The 18,378-nt window shown below is 37.1% G+C and overlaps 4 protein-coding genes across 8 annotated transcripts; 2 read left to right on the top strand and 2 right to left on the bottom strand.

Annotated features, from left to right (window-relative positions):
- The first annotated feature begins 3,841 nt into the window (after window positions 1-3,841).
- On the top strand, window positions 3,842-6,295 carry LOC121755090 (pyruvate kinase, cytosolic isozyme). The gene is made up of 3 exons (XM_042150381.1): window positions 3,842-4,193; window positions 4,484-4,945; window positions 5,261-6,295. Exons 1-3 carry the CDS (start codon window positions 3,960-3,962, stop codon window positions 6,071-6,073), a joined length of 1,509 nt encoding a protein of 502 aa, XP_042006315.1. The 5' UTR covers window positions 3,842-3,959; the 3' UTR covers window positions 6,074-6,295.
- On the bottom strand, window positions 6,143-7,993 carry LOC121755091 (E3 ubiquitin-protein ligase SIRP1-like). Of its 4 annotated transcripts, none has more exons than XM_042150382.1 (2): window positions 7,837-7,993; window positions 6,143-7,315 (listed from the first exon to the last, which is right to left on the bottom strand). In XM_042150382.1, the coding sequence occupies exons 1-2, from the start codon at window positions 7,991-7,993 to the stop codon at window positions 6,477-6,479; spliced, it is 996 nt and encodes a 331-aa protein (XP_042006316.1). In that variant the 3' UTR covers window positions 6,143-6,476. The 4 variants fall into 4 exon arrangements, with proteins under 4 accessions (XP_042006316.1, XP_042006317.1, XP_042006318.1 ...); XM_042150383.1 differs by having other exon boundaries at window positions 6,143-7,433; window positions 7,837-7,971; XM_042150384.1 differs by having other exon boundaries at window positions 6,143-7,433; window positions 7,848-7,957.
- Window positions 7,772-11,789, bottom strand: LOC121755092. 2 transcript variants are annotated; one of them, XM_042150387.1, is made up of 5 exons: window positions 11,295-11,789; window positions 11,166-11,196; window positions 10,878-11,081; window positions 8,289-8,387; window positions 7,772-8,062 (listed from the first exon to the last, which is right to left on the bottom strand). In XM_042150387.1, the coding sequence occupies exons 1-5, from the start codon at window positions 11,588-11,590 to the stop codon at window positions 8,027-8,029; spliced, it is 666 nt and encodes a 221-aa protein (XP_042006321.1). In that variant the 5' UTR covers window positions 11,591-11,789; the 3' UTR covers window positions 7,772-8,026. The 2 variants fall into 2 exon arrangements, with proteins under 2 accessions (XP_042006321.1, XP_042006320.1); XM_042150386.1 differs by having other exon boundaries at window positions 10,878-11,196; window positions 11,295-11,787.
- A 1,258-nt stretch (window positions 11,790-13,047) lies between these two features.
- Window positions 13,048-17,085, top strand: LOC121756391. Its single transcript, XM_042151937.1, has 9 exons — window positions 13,048-13,205; window positions 13,413-13,636; window positions 14,812-14,899; window positions 15,027-15,086; window positions 15,672-15,734; window positions 15,824-16,027; window positions 16,106-16,202; window positions 16,306-16,523; window positions 16,688-17,085. The coding sequence occupies exons 2-9, from the start codon at window positions 13,521-13,523 to the stop codon at window positions 16,778-16,780; spliced, it is 939 nt and encodes a 312-aa protein (XP_042007871.1). The 5' UTR covers window positions 13,048-13,205; window positions 13,413-13,520; the 3' UTR covers window positions 16,781-17,085.
- The last annotated feature ends 1,293 nt before the right edge of the window (window positions 17,086-18,378 follow it).

Below are 18,378 nucleotides of genomic sequence, written 5' to 3'. Positions count from 1 at the left end.
TTGTATCCCATCCCAAAGGGAACTGTATACCACTGATTCCCACTATCATACTCTTCTTGTGTACTCGTCTTAACCAACGTAGAGCAGTCTCCAAAGGCCATGATTTCTCTCAAAAGAAGCCGAGAAGGCGTTGTTAGGCAGAGAGGGCTCCTTCAAGGCTGTAGAGATGGTATGGAAGATCGGAGGAGCGAGTCACGGTCCACCTGATTGCACTTCAAAGATGATGCCTCAACTAGAAAGAGGAAGAGATACAACAACAACAACAAGAGCATTTTTCAATCTTGATTGTTAATGGAGCCTGTCGTCTCGTCTCGTCTCGTCTCTTCCAACCCTACATATTTGACCATCTTCTTTCCAATTACTTCAATCATCAATTTGCTTAGAAAATTCAAATATGGAACAATTAAAGCAAGTGCCAGATATATAATGTTTAAAATATGATTTAATTGACTTAGAGGTGTTTGAAATCCATTCGTTTCTTGGATTTCAAAATGGAAAGATACTTTCTTGACTTGGTCGTCAATTAGGCCATCCACAATAGGCGCCCAGCGACCGCCCAGCCGAGCGCCGGCGCTGGGCGGTTCGCTGGGCGATCTATTGCAGCCGCCCAGCGGGCGATTGGAGAGAGAAACCGCGCAGCGCTGGGCGGTCGCGTGGCGCTAGGCGGTGCGCTGGGCGGTCCGTTCGGCGCTATTGCAGCGCCCGGATCGTCCAGCGCACCGCCTAGCGCGAAAAAATAATTTTTTTTTTCGAAACACTATATATACGCGCTTTGTTCGTCATTTTCCCGTATATGTCTCGTAAATTAAATTTCGCATATTGTGTGATTGTTAATTATTTCATTTTGTATATATTTGTTAATAGTGATGTGGATAGTATTATTAATGTTTCTCGTATATGTCTCGTAAATTAAATTCCGTATATTGTGTGATTGTTAATTATTTCATTTTTATATAATTGTTATTAGTGATGTGGCTATTGATGTGGCTGGGCTATTTATGATGTGGCTAGGCTATGGCTGAGCTATTTATGATGTGGCAGGAGGATTTTTAGTGCTGATGATGTGGCAGTGGCTAGGCTATGACTGGGCTATTCCTATTGTGGATGGCCTTAGGCATAAAAATGAACGACGCACATTCCCACTGCAATCGGGCCCATGCTAGCTCCACGTATATAATAATAAATATTTTTAATATATAAAAATATCTAAAATATACAAAGAAATATATGTTGGTATCAAAGAAATATATATATATATATACATTTCAAAATCGAAACTTTAAGATTGAGATCGAAAATTTATAGGAAAGACAGTTTCGGTTTGGAATTGAAACTATTCTGTGGAAGCTCTATCTAGATGGTTTGAGTTCAGAGCAGAGCTATTAACTAATAGTCCTGTTTTTGGATTTGGACCACCATTTTTTCAGTTGATTTTTGAGGTTCTATCAGTTCGTCTATGTTTTTTTGTTTTGTTTTTTATTCCCCGTCCACGAAAAATAGTCTCATCTTTCCATTTCGGTCCATCCAAAAATAATATCTCACCAAAAATGAAAATTTTCTCTCAAATTATTATCTTTATATTCCTACTTTTTATAACTTATATCTACCATTTATCACATTTTCTTTTTTCTTTATCCTACTTTACCCGTTTTTTTCTCTTCATCTCATATTTTACCAATTTCTTATTAAAATTATGCTGTTCATTTATGAGATTATTTTTAATGGAGGAATGGAATAGACAAGCTTTAACTTATAATTAAGATGTTAAATATGAACAATGTAATGGATAAATTAAATGCAAGTAATAATATGAAAGGAAAATTACAGTTGTATTCATTTGGTTTAGTAATGAGAATATTTATAACTTACTAATTTAAGAAATTTGAGAACATTACAAGATTTAATATCTCACCACAAGACATTATATGAGATATTATATAAATTATTACTCTTCCGGTCATCGAAAAGTATGAACTATTTCTTTTTTTAATTTGTCATTGAAAAGTATAAACTTTTGAATTTTAGATATCTAATTATATTACTAATAATGTGTATCTCATTATCCACTAAAACTACTTTCACTATACTTTCTCCATCTCTCTTACTTACCAATTATACATTAAAATTAAAATATGTGCCCAATCAAATATTTAAACTTTTTAGGGAATGATAAAATATAAACTAGTCTTATAATGTCTCATGGCGAGCTATTAACTATTGCATTTCATTAATTCATACGGAAATTTGAAAATCCACTTCAAAATTGTTATAAGCATGTTCTACTCTATAATGACATAATCACAAACTCACAATTGCTTTGCTTGTTCACTGATGTTTTTTATGTGAGCTTGATTAAAACCTGTGCAGTTTTAGTGCAGTTTTAGTCTTGTGTTCTTGATTTGATATAGTAGGTTTATTGAATGCAATCATGCAAATTACATTCCACGTCGAAGAATAGATAAATTTGTAGGTAATATGAAATATTTTGGGAAGTGTTTCAAGAATAAAATTGTACTCCCTCCATCTCATGCTAGTTGCACTTTTCATTTTTGAATCTTTCTGAATTATTTGCACTATTTTTATTTTAAGTGAAAATTATGGTATTTAATTAAGATATTAGAGTTAGCTAAGTGTTCCTTTATTAAGTGTTCTCTTATTATACTTGAAGTGTTAACTTTATTATACGAATTACTTATGCTTAAATTTACACAATAAAGATTAAAAGTGGAGTATCATGAGACAAAGGGTGTAAAAACTTTCCCAAAGCGAATAATATCATTCTTAATTTTTATTATACATATAGATAGCTCAATTAGAATGAGGCTGACAAAAAATGAATATTTCCTCTGTCTCAACTAAGTTGAGTCGCTTTTTTTGGACATGGAGATTAAGAAATTGTGTTGAATGAAAATAAAATAAGAGGGGAAAAAAGTAGGAGAAATAAAAGAGAGTAAAGTATGTGATGAAGTAAAGTAAAAGTGATTAGATATTTTGTTTTTTGTCAAAATGAAAAATGACTCAACTTTGTTGGGACGTGCCCAAAAGTTTTGACTCAACTCAGTTGGGACGGAGGGAGTAATGTTTAATAATTTTAATGTAGTAATCAACGGGATGTAACACAATTGGCAGCGCAGAGCTGTGGTGACCTTGCTAGGAGACTTTCGGTCTTAATCAACTACCCTAATCGAGCAGAATTAGTTGGATTTCGTCCAGGCAGGTTGGGTACCCCTACGGTAAAAAAAAATAATAATAATGCAGTGAAGAAAATAGTAGTAGAAAAATAAAGTAAGCAATTTAATTATGAAAATAGAAAAAAAAAGTTAAGCGAGTCTTTAATTATGGGAGGTATCTACATTCTTTAACGGTAATTAGGTAGGCCTTTCCGTTGGAGTACTGGCTGGCCAAGAATAAAACTTAATGCGAATAATGTCATTTATGAAGATTTTTAGAAGTGTAACAAAATTGTAAAGGTTTGGTTCAAAACTAATAATATTATTTTTAATTTTTACTATGCATCTACATAAATTAATTATAATGAGACACTAAAAATATAATACTACTACTAGAACTTAACACTAAAAAAGATTAATTTGGCTAATATTGTAAGATCGTGACTATTAGTGCAATCTAATGGGACAAAGGAATATATTTTATTTTGGAACAAAATTTATAAAAAAAGTAATGTTAATAGGTTGGCTAACTTTTCCTTGGAGTATTGGCCAAGAATAAAACTCAATGCGAATAATTGTCTCTTCCATGATAGATCGAAAACCGTCAACGCCACGTGTCGCAGTGTGAATCGTTGGATCATTACGATAAATAGCTCTGATCAAATCACGCCTGCCCCTTTGCACAAGAGTGCTTCCTTGAGAAAGCGAAAGCCAAAGTAGACCCAAAACAAACTTTGATTTGATTCGATTTGATTCCCCGAATCCATCTTTCAATTGCCGTCGCCGGAGATGGAGATCAACAAAGACGCATCCGTTCGCCGCCCCAAGACCAAGATCGTCTGCACTCTCGGCCCGGCCTCCCGCTCCGTACCCATGGCCGAGAAGCTGCTGCGCGCGGGCATGAACGTCGCTCGATTCAATTTCTCCCACGGATCTCATGAATACCACCAGGAAACGCTCGATAATCTCCGCAAGGCCATGGAAAACACCGGCATCCTCTGCGCCGTCATGCTCGACACCAAGGTTTTATTTTCGTGTAGATCTGTTTTTACATGTTGTTTTTCCATGAATTCGGCTTTTGATTTCACTTTTCAGAGCATTTTCGCCTCTTTCCTTGTTTGATTATCTCGTGTTCGACTTCAATTCCGAGTTGTTATTGTATCGATTTTGCCTCGGATCAGTTTAATTGCAATTTAATTGAACTTCACCTCTGGATTAGATCTCGAATTTGACCTAGATTGGAAAAAAATTGAATGATTAGCATGTGTTTGCTTTTACGGTGGTTAATCAGGCTATTAGCTTCGTACATGTAGGGACCGGAAATTCGAACGGGCTTCTTGAAGGATGGAAAGCCTGTTCAGCTTAAACAGGGTCAGGAGATCTTAGTTTCCACCGACTACGACATCAAGGGTGATGAGAAGATGATTTGCATGAGCTACAAGAAGTTGGCTGAAGATGTTTTTCCAGGGAGTGTGATACTCTGTGCTGATGGTACCATCACTTTCACTGTTTTGGCTTGCGACAAGGCGAAAGGGTTGGTACGGTGTCGCTGTGAGAACACTGCCATGATTGGTGAGAGAAAGAATGTCAATCTTCCTGGAGTGATTGTGGACCTCCCAACTTTGACGGAGAAAGACAAGGAAGATATATTGAAATGGGGAGTTCCTAATAAGATTGACATGATTGCTCTTTCTTTTGTTCGCAAAGGTTCTGACTTGGTGGAGGTTCGTAAGTTGCTGGGTGAACATGCCAAGAGCATCCTTTTGATGTCTAAGGTCAGTCCAGTTTCTTTTTTTCAATGCCAGTTTAATTCTGAAACTTAAAGTGCTATCCTGTAAGGCTCCATTCTTGATTGATTTAAGAGTTGGATGCCCAGCATAGTTTCTCACTGACTAAACTAATACTGTGGAAAGTAAGTGAGAAATGCAGTCAAGTTTTGCTGTGATAAAATTTGGTTGGTTATAGCTGTCGAGGAGTTTTGAATGTTTGAAACTTATTTTTCATGTCAATTGTTGGCTTTCTCTTCTGGGCTATTGTTAAATATATATAACTTCATACACCTTCCCCTTATACTGTGTGTTCTTTATTAGGTTGAAAATCAAGAAGGGGTGGCAAATTTCGATGAGATTCTTGCCAATTCAGATGCCTTTATGGTTGCAAGAGGTGATCTGGGAATGGAAATTCCTATTGAGAAGATATTTTTGGCTCAGAAAGTGATGATTTACAAATGCAACATACATGGAAAACCTGTGGTGACAGCTACACAGATGTTGGAATCCATGATCAAGTCCCCAAGGCCAACTCGAGCAGAAGCAACCGATGTTGCCAATGCTGTTCTTGACGGCACAGACTGTGTCATGCTCAGTGGTGAAACAGCTGCAGGAGCTTATCCAGAACTCGCAGTTGCCACCATGGCAAAGATTTGTTTAGAAGCTGAGAGTACGATTGACTATTCCGATGTATTCAAGCGCATAATGTCAAATGCACCAGTCCCCATGAGCCCATTGGAGAGTCTTGCATCATCAGCTGTTCGGACAGCTAACTCAGCGAAAGCTGCTCTCATCTTGGTCCTAACTAGAGGAGGAAGTACTGCTAAGCTGGTTGCTAAATACAGGCCAGGCATGCCGATATTGTCAGTGGTGGTTCCTGAAATAAAGACAGATTCTTTTGATTGGTCATGCAGTGATGAATCTCCGGCTAGGCACAGCCTTATATTCAGGGGTCTGGTTCCAATTCTATGTGCAGGATCTGCGAGGGCTTCTCATGAAGAGTCTACGGAGGAAGCGCTGGAATTTTCTCTTGAGCATGCTAAAACTAAAGGCCTGTGCAAGGCTGGGGACGCTGTCGTGGCTCTTCACCGAATTGGAACGGCGTCTATCATCAAAATTGTCACTGTGAAGTGATTTTCTATTCTGAGATGACAGGGATTAATACCGGTGAACAAGCCATCAAAGCTTTCATATGTGTTTTTGTTTTGTTTTACTTATCTTTTCCCCTTATGTGGGTGCTAGACTTTTTGTGTTGTTCACCACAATTGACAGGGTGTTATTTCATTTTGCACCCTGGAAATAAATGTAATTTGGCATATTTCAAACTTAAATATGAGAAATGGTGGTTGTCTATCATGGTTGTAGTATACAGATGAAATGAACATATATCATTCCAATTCCAATATAATGGTGTTTTCAGTCACCAAATACACTCTCCTATGAAAGTAATGGTGAGAGTTGGCGTTACAGAAACAGGCTACTTAGTAGTTGACTATCCTATTCCTGTGATTGAGTAGTTACAAAATATGTTGAGTAATCAGTTATCAGTATGGTGGGAGGAAGTGGAAGGTGAAAACAAAGCAGTGAAAGGCCAGAGAAGCGGAACAGAGAATTGCGTCCCGTTGTCAGTAGTTCTGTTATCTGCAACTGCTGTGTTACAGACAGGGCAAGAACTATGCAGCTGCAGCCAGGGCATGATACACGAGTCGTGGAACTTATGTTTACAAGGCATCTCCTTAAGCTCCTCCCCTTCCTCGCAGTGTTCCAAACATACAGCACACTGCATTGGGTGATGGATGGTGACAGAAGGCAGGGTGTCGACCACCTCTCTCTGCGCTGGTGGAGTGCCATACCTGTTGGGATCATTCTCGGCCAAATGCTGCCGCAGCAAATCTAGGCCAGCGCCAAAGATATGGTCGCCAAACGTTTGGTTGATCAAGATCACACGCTGTCCGTCTCTAGTTTCTCCTTCTCTGTCTTGATTATGATCAGGATCAGCTGCCTGGATTCCAGCTCGGATGCTCTGGAGGAGCTGGAGGATGCCGGTGGGGTTCTGCCTCGTCACCAGTTGTTGATCGGCATCAGCATTATCAGCAGCAGCATTATCAACATCAGCATTATCAGCAGCAGCAGTAGCAGTAGCATGATCCTCTGATTCTGGTTCCATCAAGGGACGAGCCACGAAGCCCAGCAAGATGGGGGCCAAGAGGGAGAGGACGCGGTCATTGTGGGTAGGCGGGTCAGGGTCAGAGTCAGGCATTTCTTCGAGGAAGCCGCTCCCACAAAGAGGGCAGTTCATCTCCCTAATGGGATTCACTGTTCGAGAGCACATGTGACACCAGTACCTCCGAGCCCCATCGTGCTCCATTTTTGCACCTGCCGGCAGCAATGAAGAGGTTCAAAATTGGAAAAGAAGCCACCAAGAGACAGTCGCAATCCTTGCCAAATAATCTCCGAGGCTGCTGCTGCCATGTGATTAATATTCATATTTTCCCTGAACAAAATAAATTTATCAAATCCCCAATCCTTACTCCTTACCATTAACTTTCAACTTCAAACCACCCTTCAATCCCATTATCACCAATAAAACACCTACTAATAATACCTCCCATTCTCATCGCCCCTTTCCCTTTTTTTTCATCATCCACTCAATCAACATAACCATTTTTAGACACATGGTAGATCATTTCACAATATTTTCCTCAAATCCTAATAGATTATCACAAATTACAAAAATCACATATTAGGGAAAAGATGCAAAAGTAATGTTCGTTTTATTTCATTTTTTTTCTAATTCATCTTAATCCACCGCGTCGTAGGGCACCAAAACAAGCATTAGGAAGGTATTTTTACTTAAAAGCATATTGCAAAATCATTGTTATACTTGCAAACCTTACTTGGAACATACAAATGCAAGTACAACATGCCTCTTTCCTTGGACATACATCTACACAAGTTGCTACATATCTTCACATCATATTTTGGCTGCAAAAAGAATACATGACTCATATCTGTACAAATCTTGCTTTCCCACCACCTATCTATCAGACCCATCTTCTCTCACTAAAAGAATCATCCACAACTGGTTCAGACCACCTGGGGCTTTCTCATACCTCTCTCACCCTGAAATTAAACAAGATTTCCACTCTTCTGTGAGATATGGCACTGGGCTTAACTTCACAAATATTCAACATCATCAAGAATCTCATACGATCTATATATTTCACTAGAGAATATCTATTAATTTACAGGTTTGTAATCGTATAATAGAGCCTATCTTTTTTGTCAGTTCTAACAATTATAGAGGTTTTATTCAACTGCTATTAGAAGATATGTAGCAAAAACTTACATCGTTAGAATGAAAAGGTCTCCCTGTGGATGTATTTCGATAAGCTGTTTCAGTAGTAGATACATAGTTGCCTACAGAATTGCCATGATTTGGGCCACCCTGACATAAAAAAGAAGGCATACAAATATTTTAGTCATTTGTAGTAAGCATAAGTATACAATTGCATTTCATCAGAATCAGAATCAAACTACTAAAAGAGAAGACGCTAAATTCAGCACAAAGGCCTTAAACATTGTTAGGCTTAGTTAAGCAGTCCACGGGGCTCCTATATATATCCAGCATCACATGGCAATATAAAAACAAGTATATTTCATGCTAGTTACTGATATCGATATGCATAATTGAATTTTAGCTATAAGTTATTATTATTAGTACATGTAAGAAAAAAATTACTACTATAAGACAAATATTTCTTAGAAGTAATTTTAGATAAGTCACCAAATAAGTTGTTTGTGTAACAAAAGAGGGGGGGGGGGGGAGGGGATTTGAGTGGGATAATTAAGTGGCAGCGTGAATGCGCAGGCAAAATCTTCAATATATATAAGACTACACATATCTGTATCACTCTGAAACTCAAAATTAATTGCAAACAACTTTCATTAAGTAAATTAAGCTGGCATTATCCAAATAAATGCACTCCACCTGCTAAAAAGTTTGAGTTTTTACCCTAAAACCCCTTTAGTTCAAGAACCATATCATGATTCTGGAAAATAATAAAAATTTTGTCACCCAAAATCTCAATATTCTCTTAATTGTAAACATGATTCTGGCATCTACTAGTCACAAACAGTAAATAAGGGCAGAGATGATGAGTATCATAGGTAAGATGTACATCACACCTTCAGAATGTCGAGTTTTCTGGCTACACTAAAAGTTAATAGGTTTGCACTTAGTCTACAAAAACTCAATATTCAGCCAAATAGCCTATAAAATCCCACTCTATGTCAGTCAAGAGTAATTTTAACATGCCATTTCTATTCTACTTGCCCATATGGAATTCAGGAGCAGAAAAGTGTGGAAGAATTTTTTATCTTCTAGAGAGAATGAAAGAAGAGCACAAATCCTCAATGAGATAGAGAATCTTGTTGCCCCAGTCGAAGACTGAAGTCCTAGACTCCTGGCGTTTTTACTTCCTGCCCTTTTTACTAACAAGGATGTTATTCATAGACTGGAACATAATAAGTATAAATATGAATTAGCTAATTGCCAATGTCAATATTTTGTAAATCAATAATTAAAAATCAAAAATCAGTGCCTTTAAGTGGAAAAGATTTCACTCCAAAATAATAAAATAAAAGGGGCAAAAAAGGGGGACAAAAAAGATAACATGTTGATTGATGTGTCGTTGGTTAGAAATTCCACAAGACAACCTGAAGATAATGGGGATCAAGAAAATTAGTTACAACCAAGATTCAAAGAAATGGAGTCCTGGGAACCCCTAGGATAAAGGTTGGAATATCACCTCCCGCACAAACAATCGTTGGGCAACAAGGATTAAATTACAAATGAGGACCAGCAGATCAATAGTTCAGCTGTATAATGAACCATGTTGTCTCCAAAGGTAGAAGAAGAGAGAAATATGTAGAGAACTTCACATGGTGATTATTGACGGAGGAAGTTGCGAAAATCTATATAGAGTGAAATTAGTACCATTAAGTGACAGTTGGAGACTGCATGTACGAGACAAGTTCTCCATATTTTAACTTCACGAAATGTGAATTCATTACAAGTGATTTTTTATAGAGATGCATAGTCAATATTGAGTGGCTGCATGGAGTTGAGAATAAAAAGAGGTGATTAAGACCTCCAATTGATCTACTACGACCACAAAGTCAGAAAATTCCAATGTTTTTACTTAATTGGGCATATATCACGTTGTTCCAACTTTTGGCCTGCAATAAGATGTATCGCTCCATTGTGCACCAGACTGTTCTATAATGGCAATGTTAAAACTATGTTTTTACAATGTTTTTACTTAATTGGGCATATATCACGTTGTTCCAACTTTTGGCCTGCAGTAAGATGTATCGCTCCATTGTGCACCAGACTGTTCTATAATGGCAATGTTAAAACTTATGCAATGACTTGTGGGTTGTCTTGGAATACTAGGATGCAGATAAAACCGATATTTGTGGTGGTTGATCATATCTCCTAAATGGTGCATTATATTTGTTCAAAGAAAACATCAGATGCGACATATGATGCAAATCTTTGCTTCACAGAGGTCACTTGCTTACCTAAGGTGCCAAAAACCACCACATCTGATACAGACCCTATGTTTATATCCCGTTTTGGAGGTTTTGTGGAAGAAACTTAAGACGAGTATAGGATACAACTCCTGTCATCTTCAAACAGATACACAAACAAAAATTGTCACTTGATGTTTTGGAAAAGTTGCTTATCTATATTCAAAGAACAGGAGTACAGACAGATGCCCATTCAAAATAGCATATGATAAGTAATCTATTCATTTCTTACCTAGTAATTTTAGGTACTGTTGTCTAACTTAAATCATTTAACATCATGAGTACACATACTGATAGAGAATCTAGCAGTGACAAATGTTCAATTAGAAATGTGATAGCTTACCTCAGACAGGAAAGCATCATCCCCTCCGTCTTCAAAAAGAGACGAGTAATATGCAGGATCATATATGGAACCTCCAATTACATCATCAGAAGCAGAGGGAGGTCTAACTACAGTAGCCATGGGACTGAGAAAACTATTTCTCAGATCAACATCTGCATCTCTATGAACCGAATTGTCCATGTAAGAAGCACCTAGTCTGTACATCTGCATCCACAAGAGCGAAGATGATAACCTCACCGAAAATCCAATAATTTGCATAGCGAGTGTGAGCTTGAGTGATAAACTAACAAATGTTCCATAAATCTCAGATGGAATGTTCCTGCAAGCAAACAACAATGATTATAAACTAGTATGGAAAGTAGCAAGTTAGAGAGAGATAATTAGAATTATTGGAGGAGAAGAAAGTAAAAAGGATACCAGATATGGTGAGAAAAGAGGAAGAACCAGGAGAGGTCGAGCAAAATGGAGGAGAAGAGGAGGACGGCGTAAGTTCTGGCAAGGCTTTGGCTGCTGCTCTCAATGGCGACGAGTGCGAAGAGAGAAATCCCCAAATTGATGAGCAAAACGCCGTTGAAGAGCGCACCAAGCGATCCGATTAAGGCGCAGGCAATCTGAGCGTAGATCAATTTGATGGCGAGGCGCTGAATGTTGTCATACTCACGAATCCAATCCTCAATCTCTCTCCACCTCAATCCACATCCACCACAACGCATTATAATTATATATCCCTCCGATTCTGCTGGAACTCCAACTCCAACTCCAACTGCAACTTTACATCACAATTCACAACAACTTAAACCTTCTTCTCCCTCCCCCAACCCCAATCCCTCACACCGATTAACTCAACAACACAACACATTCAACTTTATTCAATAATTCCACTGGATTTTTGGTAGTGATGCTATAGTAGGATTTGATTATCCCCTTTACGTAGTATACATAATATTCCGTTCGATTGAAAGCATATTTTTCTATTGTAATTTATCGAATATATAAGGGATTTATTTTATTTTCCTAAATTATAGTAATTTATTTGAATTATTAATTATTAGTCCTAATATCATGATTTTTTTTTTTTTTTTATCATGTATTTTAAAGTTGATAAATTCTATCATGAAATTACTTCTGATTGTCAAACAGACATTGTCGACCAATTGTAATTTCAACTTATTCGTGCAAGGAAGACGACGTTGGAGATCTAATTATCAGATTTTGAAGCTTTGTGATGATAGTTACGGGAATACACGTATTTCTCCGAAACATGCTAAATGGGTTTATCAATTTATCTCTCCATTTCTCTAAAACGTGAACAAATATTTATAAAACAACGTTGTTTTTTAGAGCATTCTCAACCCACGCGCCCACCGTACCATAACAATCCGTCACGTCATCATTCTCCTCATCTTATGCTCCAAGCCACAACTCCCACATTGGGGCGACTCCCTCCCCTCCCATCTCATATTAATTTACAGTATATTGTTGTTTTTTTTTGTAAATTTGACCTACCATAAAGAAATGTATGATGCCAAATTCATTAATTAATTATGACTAAAATTAAAACATTACTAATTAAAATTTACAAATCCTAAATGCAAAATTAAAGAATAGCTAAGTTAGTGTAGGAAAACATAGGCCCGTGACCAAACTTCTTTGATCTGACCAGCTTGGAGGAAAAGAAAAAACGTTCTGCATTCGGAACCATCGTCAGAACATATAATCAGGCCATCAAAGGTCTTTGTAGAGTTAATCTTTAAATAGCTGCAAAGGAGCATCCTTATAGTCTCGGTGAATATACATCTGAGTCCGTGGTATACATGGCTCGGTGGCAGCAACACTGTGTAGCGAGCAACCAAGCTGCCCCTTATCCGAATCCCCCATCGAGCTCTCCCCGTCACCGCACCCCCTCCTTTATGCACTGTGAAAGCTCTCAATCCGCCTAAGTCTAACTCAAAAATCCCAATGAGTTAGGTAAGCAAAATTTTACAACCTCGTTACACGTAAGTTTATTTGACAATAGAAAATAACTTCATGATATTATTTATAAATTCCAAATTTCATGATGAAATATAATAGTATTTCAATAAGTTTCGTGATATTAGGCCAATAACCATAATTTTTTTAATTTATTTTATTCCACGGATAAATAGTTAAAAGAAAAATAATTCTTGATACACAAATTGTAGGAAAAAGAAAGAAAGGCTAAAACTAATTCGGATGTTGGTTCGTTCGTGATAAGGGAAATTGTTGGAAACTGAAAAGCAATATTCTATCCAACACAACGTGGCCACTGCGATTCCGATTCCGATTCCGATTCCGATTCCGATTCCGGTGAGAGATTCATCTTATTGATATTTCTTACGAGATTTTTACAATTTCCTTTGCGTTCCAAGATTTTGACAATTTCCTTTGCGTTCCAATCATATTCATGTAACCTAAATGAGTTCAGATCCAACCAGTCACGCAGCGATTTGTTGGATTGCAACCTTTTTTCAGAATCGAAATTGCTAATTTATGCGTTTCTTTTTTGATGCATAGCTAGCTGATCACTTCAATCCAACTTAATCGTTCACGCTAGTGAGGGGGTATTGTTATCTGGTGATCCAATCCAATCCAATCACGGTGTGTAGTTGTTGGAATTTCAGAATGAGGATGGCGACTTCTTCGTTGGCAATCGTGTCAGCTCTTCTTCTTGTTGTGGCTCAGTTGCCTCTGGGACTCACTTACTCTCCGGCATTCTTATGGTCGTCTCATCTGAATGGGTAATAATATTTGAAGTTTCTTCTAATCGTAATTAATTGCTATATCTTTGGTAATTAATTGCCAGTTTCTTAGTTATGGTGTATTCATGACTGATTGTCTCAGAGTTGTAGGAGACTCCAAGTTGATTCATGACCTAATGGGTAGCATGCTTGATGTTTCAAATCCAACTAATTACTTATGTAACTTTAGTTTCTCTCTATGTCTAATTTGATTCAGAGGGACCTTTTTCTGAGGGCTTCATATTAGTTCCTTTAAGATAGTTTTTGGATAGATCTTATTAATAAGATTTTGGAATGATCAGATGATAACCTTATAAGATGTCACTGATGATAAGGTTGTAATAACTAGTCTATAATTTGTTTATGACACTAATTTGTTTCGTTTAAAGAAAGTTTTATCCTTTTTAAAAGAGCTTATAAACTCTTAAAATCTTTTTTTTGAGAGTGAAAAAGATCTTAAAAGAAGTACATGGTCACCAAGCACTTTGTGGCGCTTGCAAGCTATCAAACATCACATAATTTGTTCTAAAGAGCTTAAATTACCTGTTCATTTGAACACCCTTTTAGAAAGTTGCTAAAATATAAATCCAATGTAGGATATACGCCGATATCTTATCATGTTTATGGATTAGTGTTTTAGGAGCTGTCATATGATCCTTTAGTGCTCCAATCAGAAGTATAATTCAGATCCTCGCCTACTCCTGCTAGATATCATGCCTCCCCTTGATCTTACTGGCCTCTGACTTTGTTCTTCAAGTTCTGCACATTACAGTGTAGCAGCATACTGTGCTTACTAAACTAAACTCCATGCAATCTTATAAATCTAGGCGCTTCTAGTGTGAAGCTATAGGTATTTGGTCTATTTTTAGTTGTGGGTGAGTACTTCTGATCTTAGTTTGCCATTGTAAATGAACTTCTTGTAGAAGTATCTGTTTTTATGTCAGTTTAGCCCAACATATTTAAATGATCTGGAACTGAGCACATGGAAGATCATGAATTTAGTTAAGCTGTTTTCATGTCTAATTCTGCTTTGCACAAGCTAGTGACAGTATTTGTTCTTACTTATTACTCATGACCACCCATTCCCTAGTTTTGTGATGATGAGCCCATGGATCTTCTACGTTAGGAGCTTTTTACACACAATATTTATCTAAATTTTTACGACCATGTGGCAGGAATAAAGAAATGGTTGATTATAGAATCCTGGCTCCTAGGGATTTAGCCAAATCTGCAATGACTGAAGGTGGATGGTCGAAATACCTGGTATATGTACATCCTTGATATAGATTTTGATATCAAGTATCACAGATTGTTTAGAGCAAACAAGTATGAAAATATAGGTATCGTCATCTGGTGGGATGTATATAATTGGTGGTTTCATTGTATGCAGTGCTCAAGCGATGAAGTGCAAGGATCTAATAATTTCGCCTTCCTTTTTATTGGATCAGAGGTATTAATGTTTTTTCTTCTCTCTTTTTTTTTCTTATTCTTTTTCCATTTTCCATTTTCCTTTTGATATATATGTGATTGGTGTGCAAGAAAATAGGCATGTATCTTATGCTGATCCTGCTCAGCTGCTCTACACCCACATCTTTAAAAATCAATTTCTCTTTCGAATGATCAGTTATCTTAGTACACTAACTGTCTAATGTCATGCTAAATCAAGGAATATAGAATAGCATATCCATGGTATTTCTTAAGCAGGGAATAAGGGATGAGCACATTTACTTGTTGCATATTGTGTATTGTATATATGGTATTTCTTAAGCAGGGAATAAGGGATGAGCACATTTACTTGTTGCATATTGTGTATTGTATATGACAATTGAAGCTCTTCTTTTCAGAATCCAAGCTGATAAATTCTTGGGTTTGTTATTTGTTGTCCATCAGGCGTCAATACAAATACATGATGATCCATCTATGATAAGTGGAAAATTAGGGATTTTTCCGAATGAGCTCCAAAACACGTGCAACTCTCATTTCATTAGTATTGTAATATTTCTTAACGTAACTTTTTACATGTCCCTGTATGCAGTTACAATCTCTAGAAGTTTCCAGCTCCGCAAAGACTGATCCAGCACTTATAGACTTGCTTAAGGTTAATTGGGTTTCACTTTTAATTGAATAAATAGTTTTAGCCTAATATCATTTGACACATCTTGCTGAACTGTGGCTACTTAATGACAGGACTCATTTTCCAACTCCAATTCCTCTGTGGCTTTTCCTTATGTAGTTGCTGGAGAGGAAAAAGCATCCATAGAGAACTCTTTAATTTCAGAGTTTACTGAAACTTGTCAGCATAATTTTGGAGTTGGTAGAATTGCTTTAGTGGGGTCATGTTCTGTGGATGGTGAAAATTTTGATAAGATAAATGATGTTGGCTCGGTTAATGTAAGTACCACTGACAACCACAAACCTTGACTGTTATTTCTTCTGGTCCTATTTACTGACAGTGTGCTTCACTTGCAGGACTACCTGAATTCAAGGTTTGAAAAGTTTTCGGACGGGCAAACTGATCTGATTGTCATGTGCCCTGGAGATTCCATGTTTTCGCCAGATTCTGAAAGTATGCCGTGTTAAAAAAAATTGTTGTTATCATTATCATTGTTGTCTATTATTATGTTGAATCTGTAAAATGGAGTAAACTAACAGGTTGATTGCATATGCAGGAAACATTCTTTCTCAACTACTCAATGCAGTGAGTGAGATGGGTGCAAAATATTCGTTCCTCTACATTTCTGATCCATTTAGATCTGTTGAGTATCACTCGCACATGGGAATAGAAAGGTTCCTCGCTGAAGGTACCATTGGAAATGCATCATCTAATTCCACTGGCTGTGATGAAGTTTGCCAGATTAAGTCATCTCTTTTGGAGGGACTTCTAGTGGTAAGTAGATTGCGTTTGTCCCTCTCATTTGAATTTTTGGAAAAAGTTGGGTACTGAAGCTGGAAAGCTAAGTATTACTAGTTTCTACGGTTTTTATTATGTTGGAATATGTTGTATTAAACAGTATGATGGTCTCAAAGTCTATGGTTTTTACTATGTTGCAGGGGTTTGTGTTGCTTATTATTTTGATATCGGGCCTTTGCTGCATGATGGGAATCGATACTCCTACAAGATTCGAGACGCCCGAAGCATCTTGATTCAGTTACCTAATGAAGGATTTATGTTTTCCTGTAGTGGTGATGATGGTTATCTGCCTGCTATGTAATTTCTTTAACCTCATCCAGCTTTTTTAATTTAGAGTGAACAAGCAACATTCTGCTTGTGCACGGACTTTATAATTAATTATATGAGGGAGTAAGATGAATAATGGAAATGGCTTCCACTTAGCCAGGAGTTTCTCGAGCATGGATTTTTACACTTCCATTTTTGCTTCAAATGTGTTGTTATATAATGATAATGCCATTCTATTGCATTGTAAATGTGTCTTTCCTATTTTTGTCGACTTAACTGTATCTCCTTACGCTTTGCTTGATGTGTTTAAATTAAGGAAAGTATATTTGAAAATCATATTTAAATATTCCACGCAGCTTCTTAGGTAGATATGTCAAAAGGGGATCATGGAAAATTATAAAAATGTGCTTGAAGTGATCAAATTCAGACTCCAAGACAAGCACAAGAGATGGAAAAATAAGACCCATTTTTTTGGGGGTAGATGAAAGAAAAATGCATACTCCCAGCCGTTCAATATTTTGTCATTTTAGTGCCGAAAAAAAACGTCTTCATTACTGTGGAATGGAGGAATGGAGGAAGTAGTATATAAAGTCGATGATTAATCAAATACAAGGCATGGTGAGGTAGTCAATAAAGACATGCACAAAATAAATGTATATTAGTAATACTGTTAAGGAGACGTAGCATGTAATAGATGATAATTTAATTATTAGTAGAGAAAATAGTTAAGTAGATGGTTAGACATACATAATTAAGATGAGAGGTGTTGGTAACAGAGTAGATGTGGCGCCGTATATATATATATCCGAGATACATACATACATGTAAGCTAGTCGAAAAAAAAAAAAAATATATATATATATATATATATATATATATATATATATATAGGGTTTTGATCTATGCAAAACTAGATTTAAATACAGAAACGCAGAACAATATCATAATTAGGTCACTTTTAGGTCATAATTAGGTAATTGTTAGGTCATGCTAACAAAGCATGACCTAAAACGATCTTAGCATGGCATTAAACCCAAATATTATAATATGACCTAAAATTACTTAATTATGACCTTCCGTGTTTTTGGTTAATTATTGACCATTAGATCATCTAATCCTAGGGCCAAGATTTGGTCTGCATTTCTGGATTTAAACACATACTTATTTTGATCATCTCCCTATATATATATATATATATATATAAGTAGGGGGGTTGAACAAAATAAAGGCATAACAATGTTGTCCAAGAAGAGTAGTTATGTGTTTGTGGGCAGGGACATTGGCCGAGGACCCTTACATCTTTTTGGAATGGAAGGTCGAGTATGGGAACATCTCCCCTCTCGGCGTCCCCCAGCAAGGCATCCTTATAAACGGCCAATTTCCCGGCCCCATGATCAACTCCACCTCCAATAACAACATCGTCTTCAACCACCTCGACGAGCCCTTCCTCCTCACCTGTTGGGCGCCGGAGAAGGGGAAGAATTAAAATCTGTTGGAATCGGTGAGCAGGCACACGGTTCAGGTGTACCCGATGTCATGGGGGGCGGTGATGACGACGCTGGAC

The sequence above is a fragment of the Salvia splendens genome, chromosome 11 (genome assembly GCF_004379255.2).
Source record: "Salvia splendens isolate huo1 chromosome 11, SspV2, whole genome shotgun sequence".
Lineage (NCBI taxonomy): Eukaryota > Viridiplantae > Streptophyta > Magnoliopsida > Lamiales > Lamiaceae > Salvia > Salvia splendens.
This window is presented reverse-complemented; position numbering and strand designations above follow the sequence as displayed.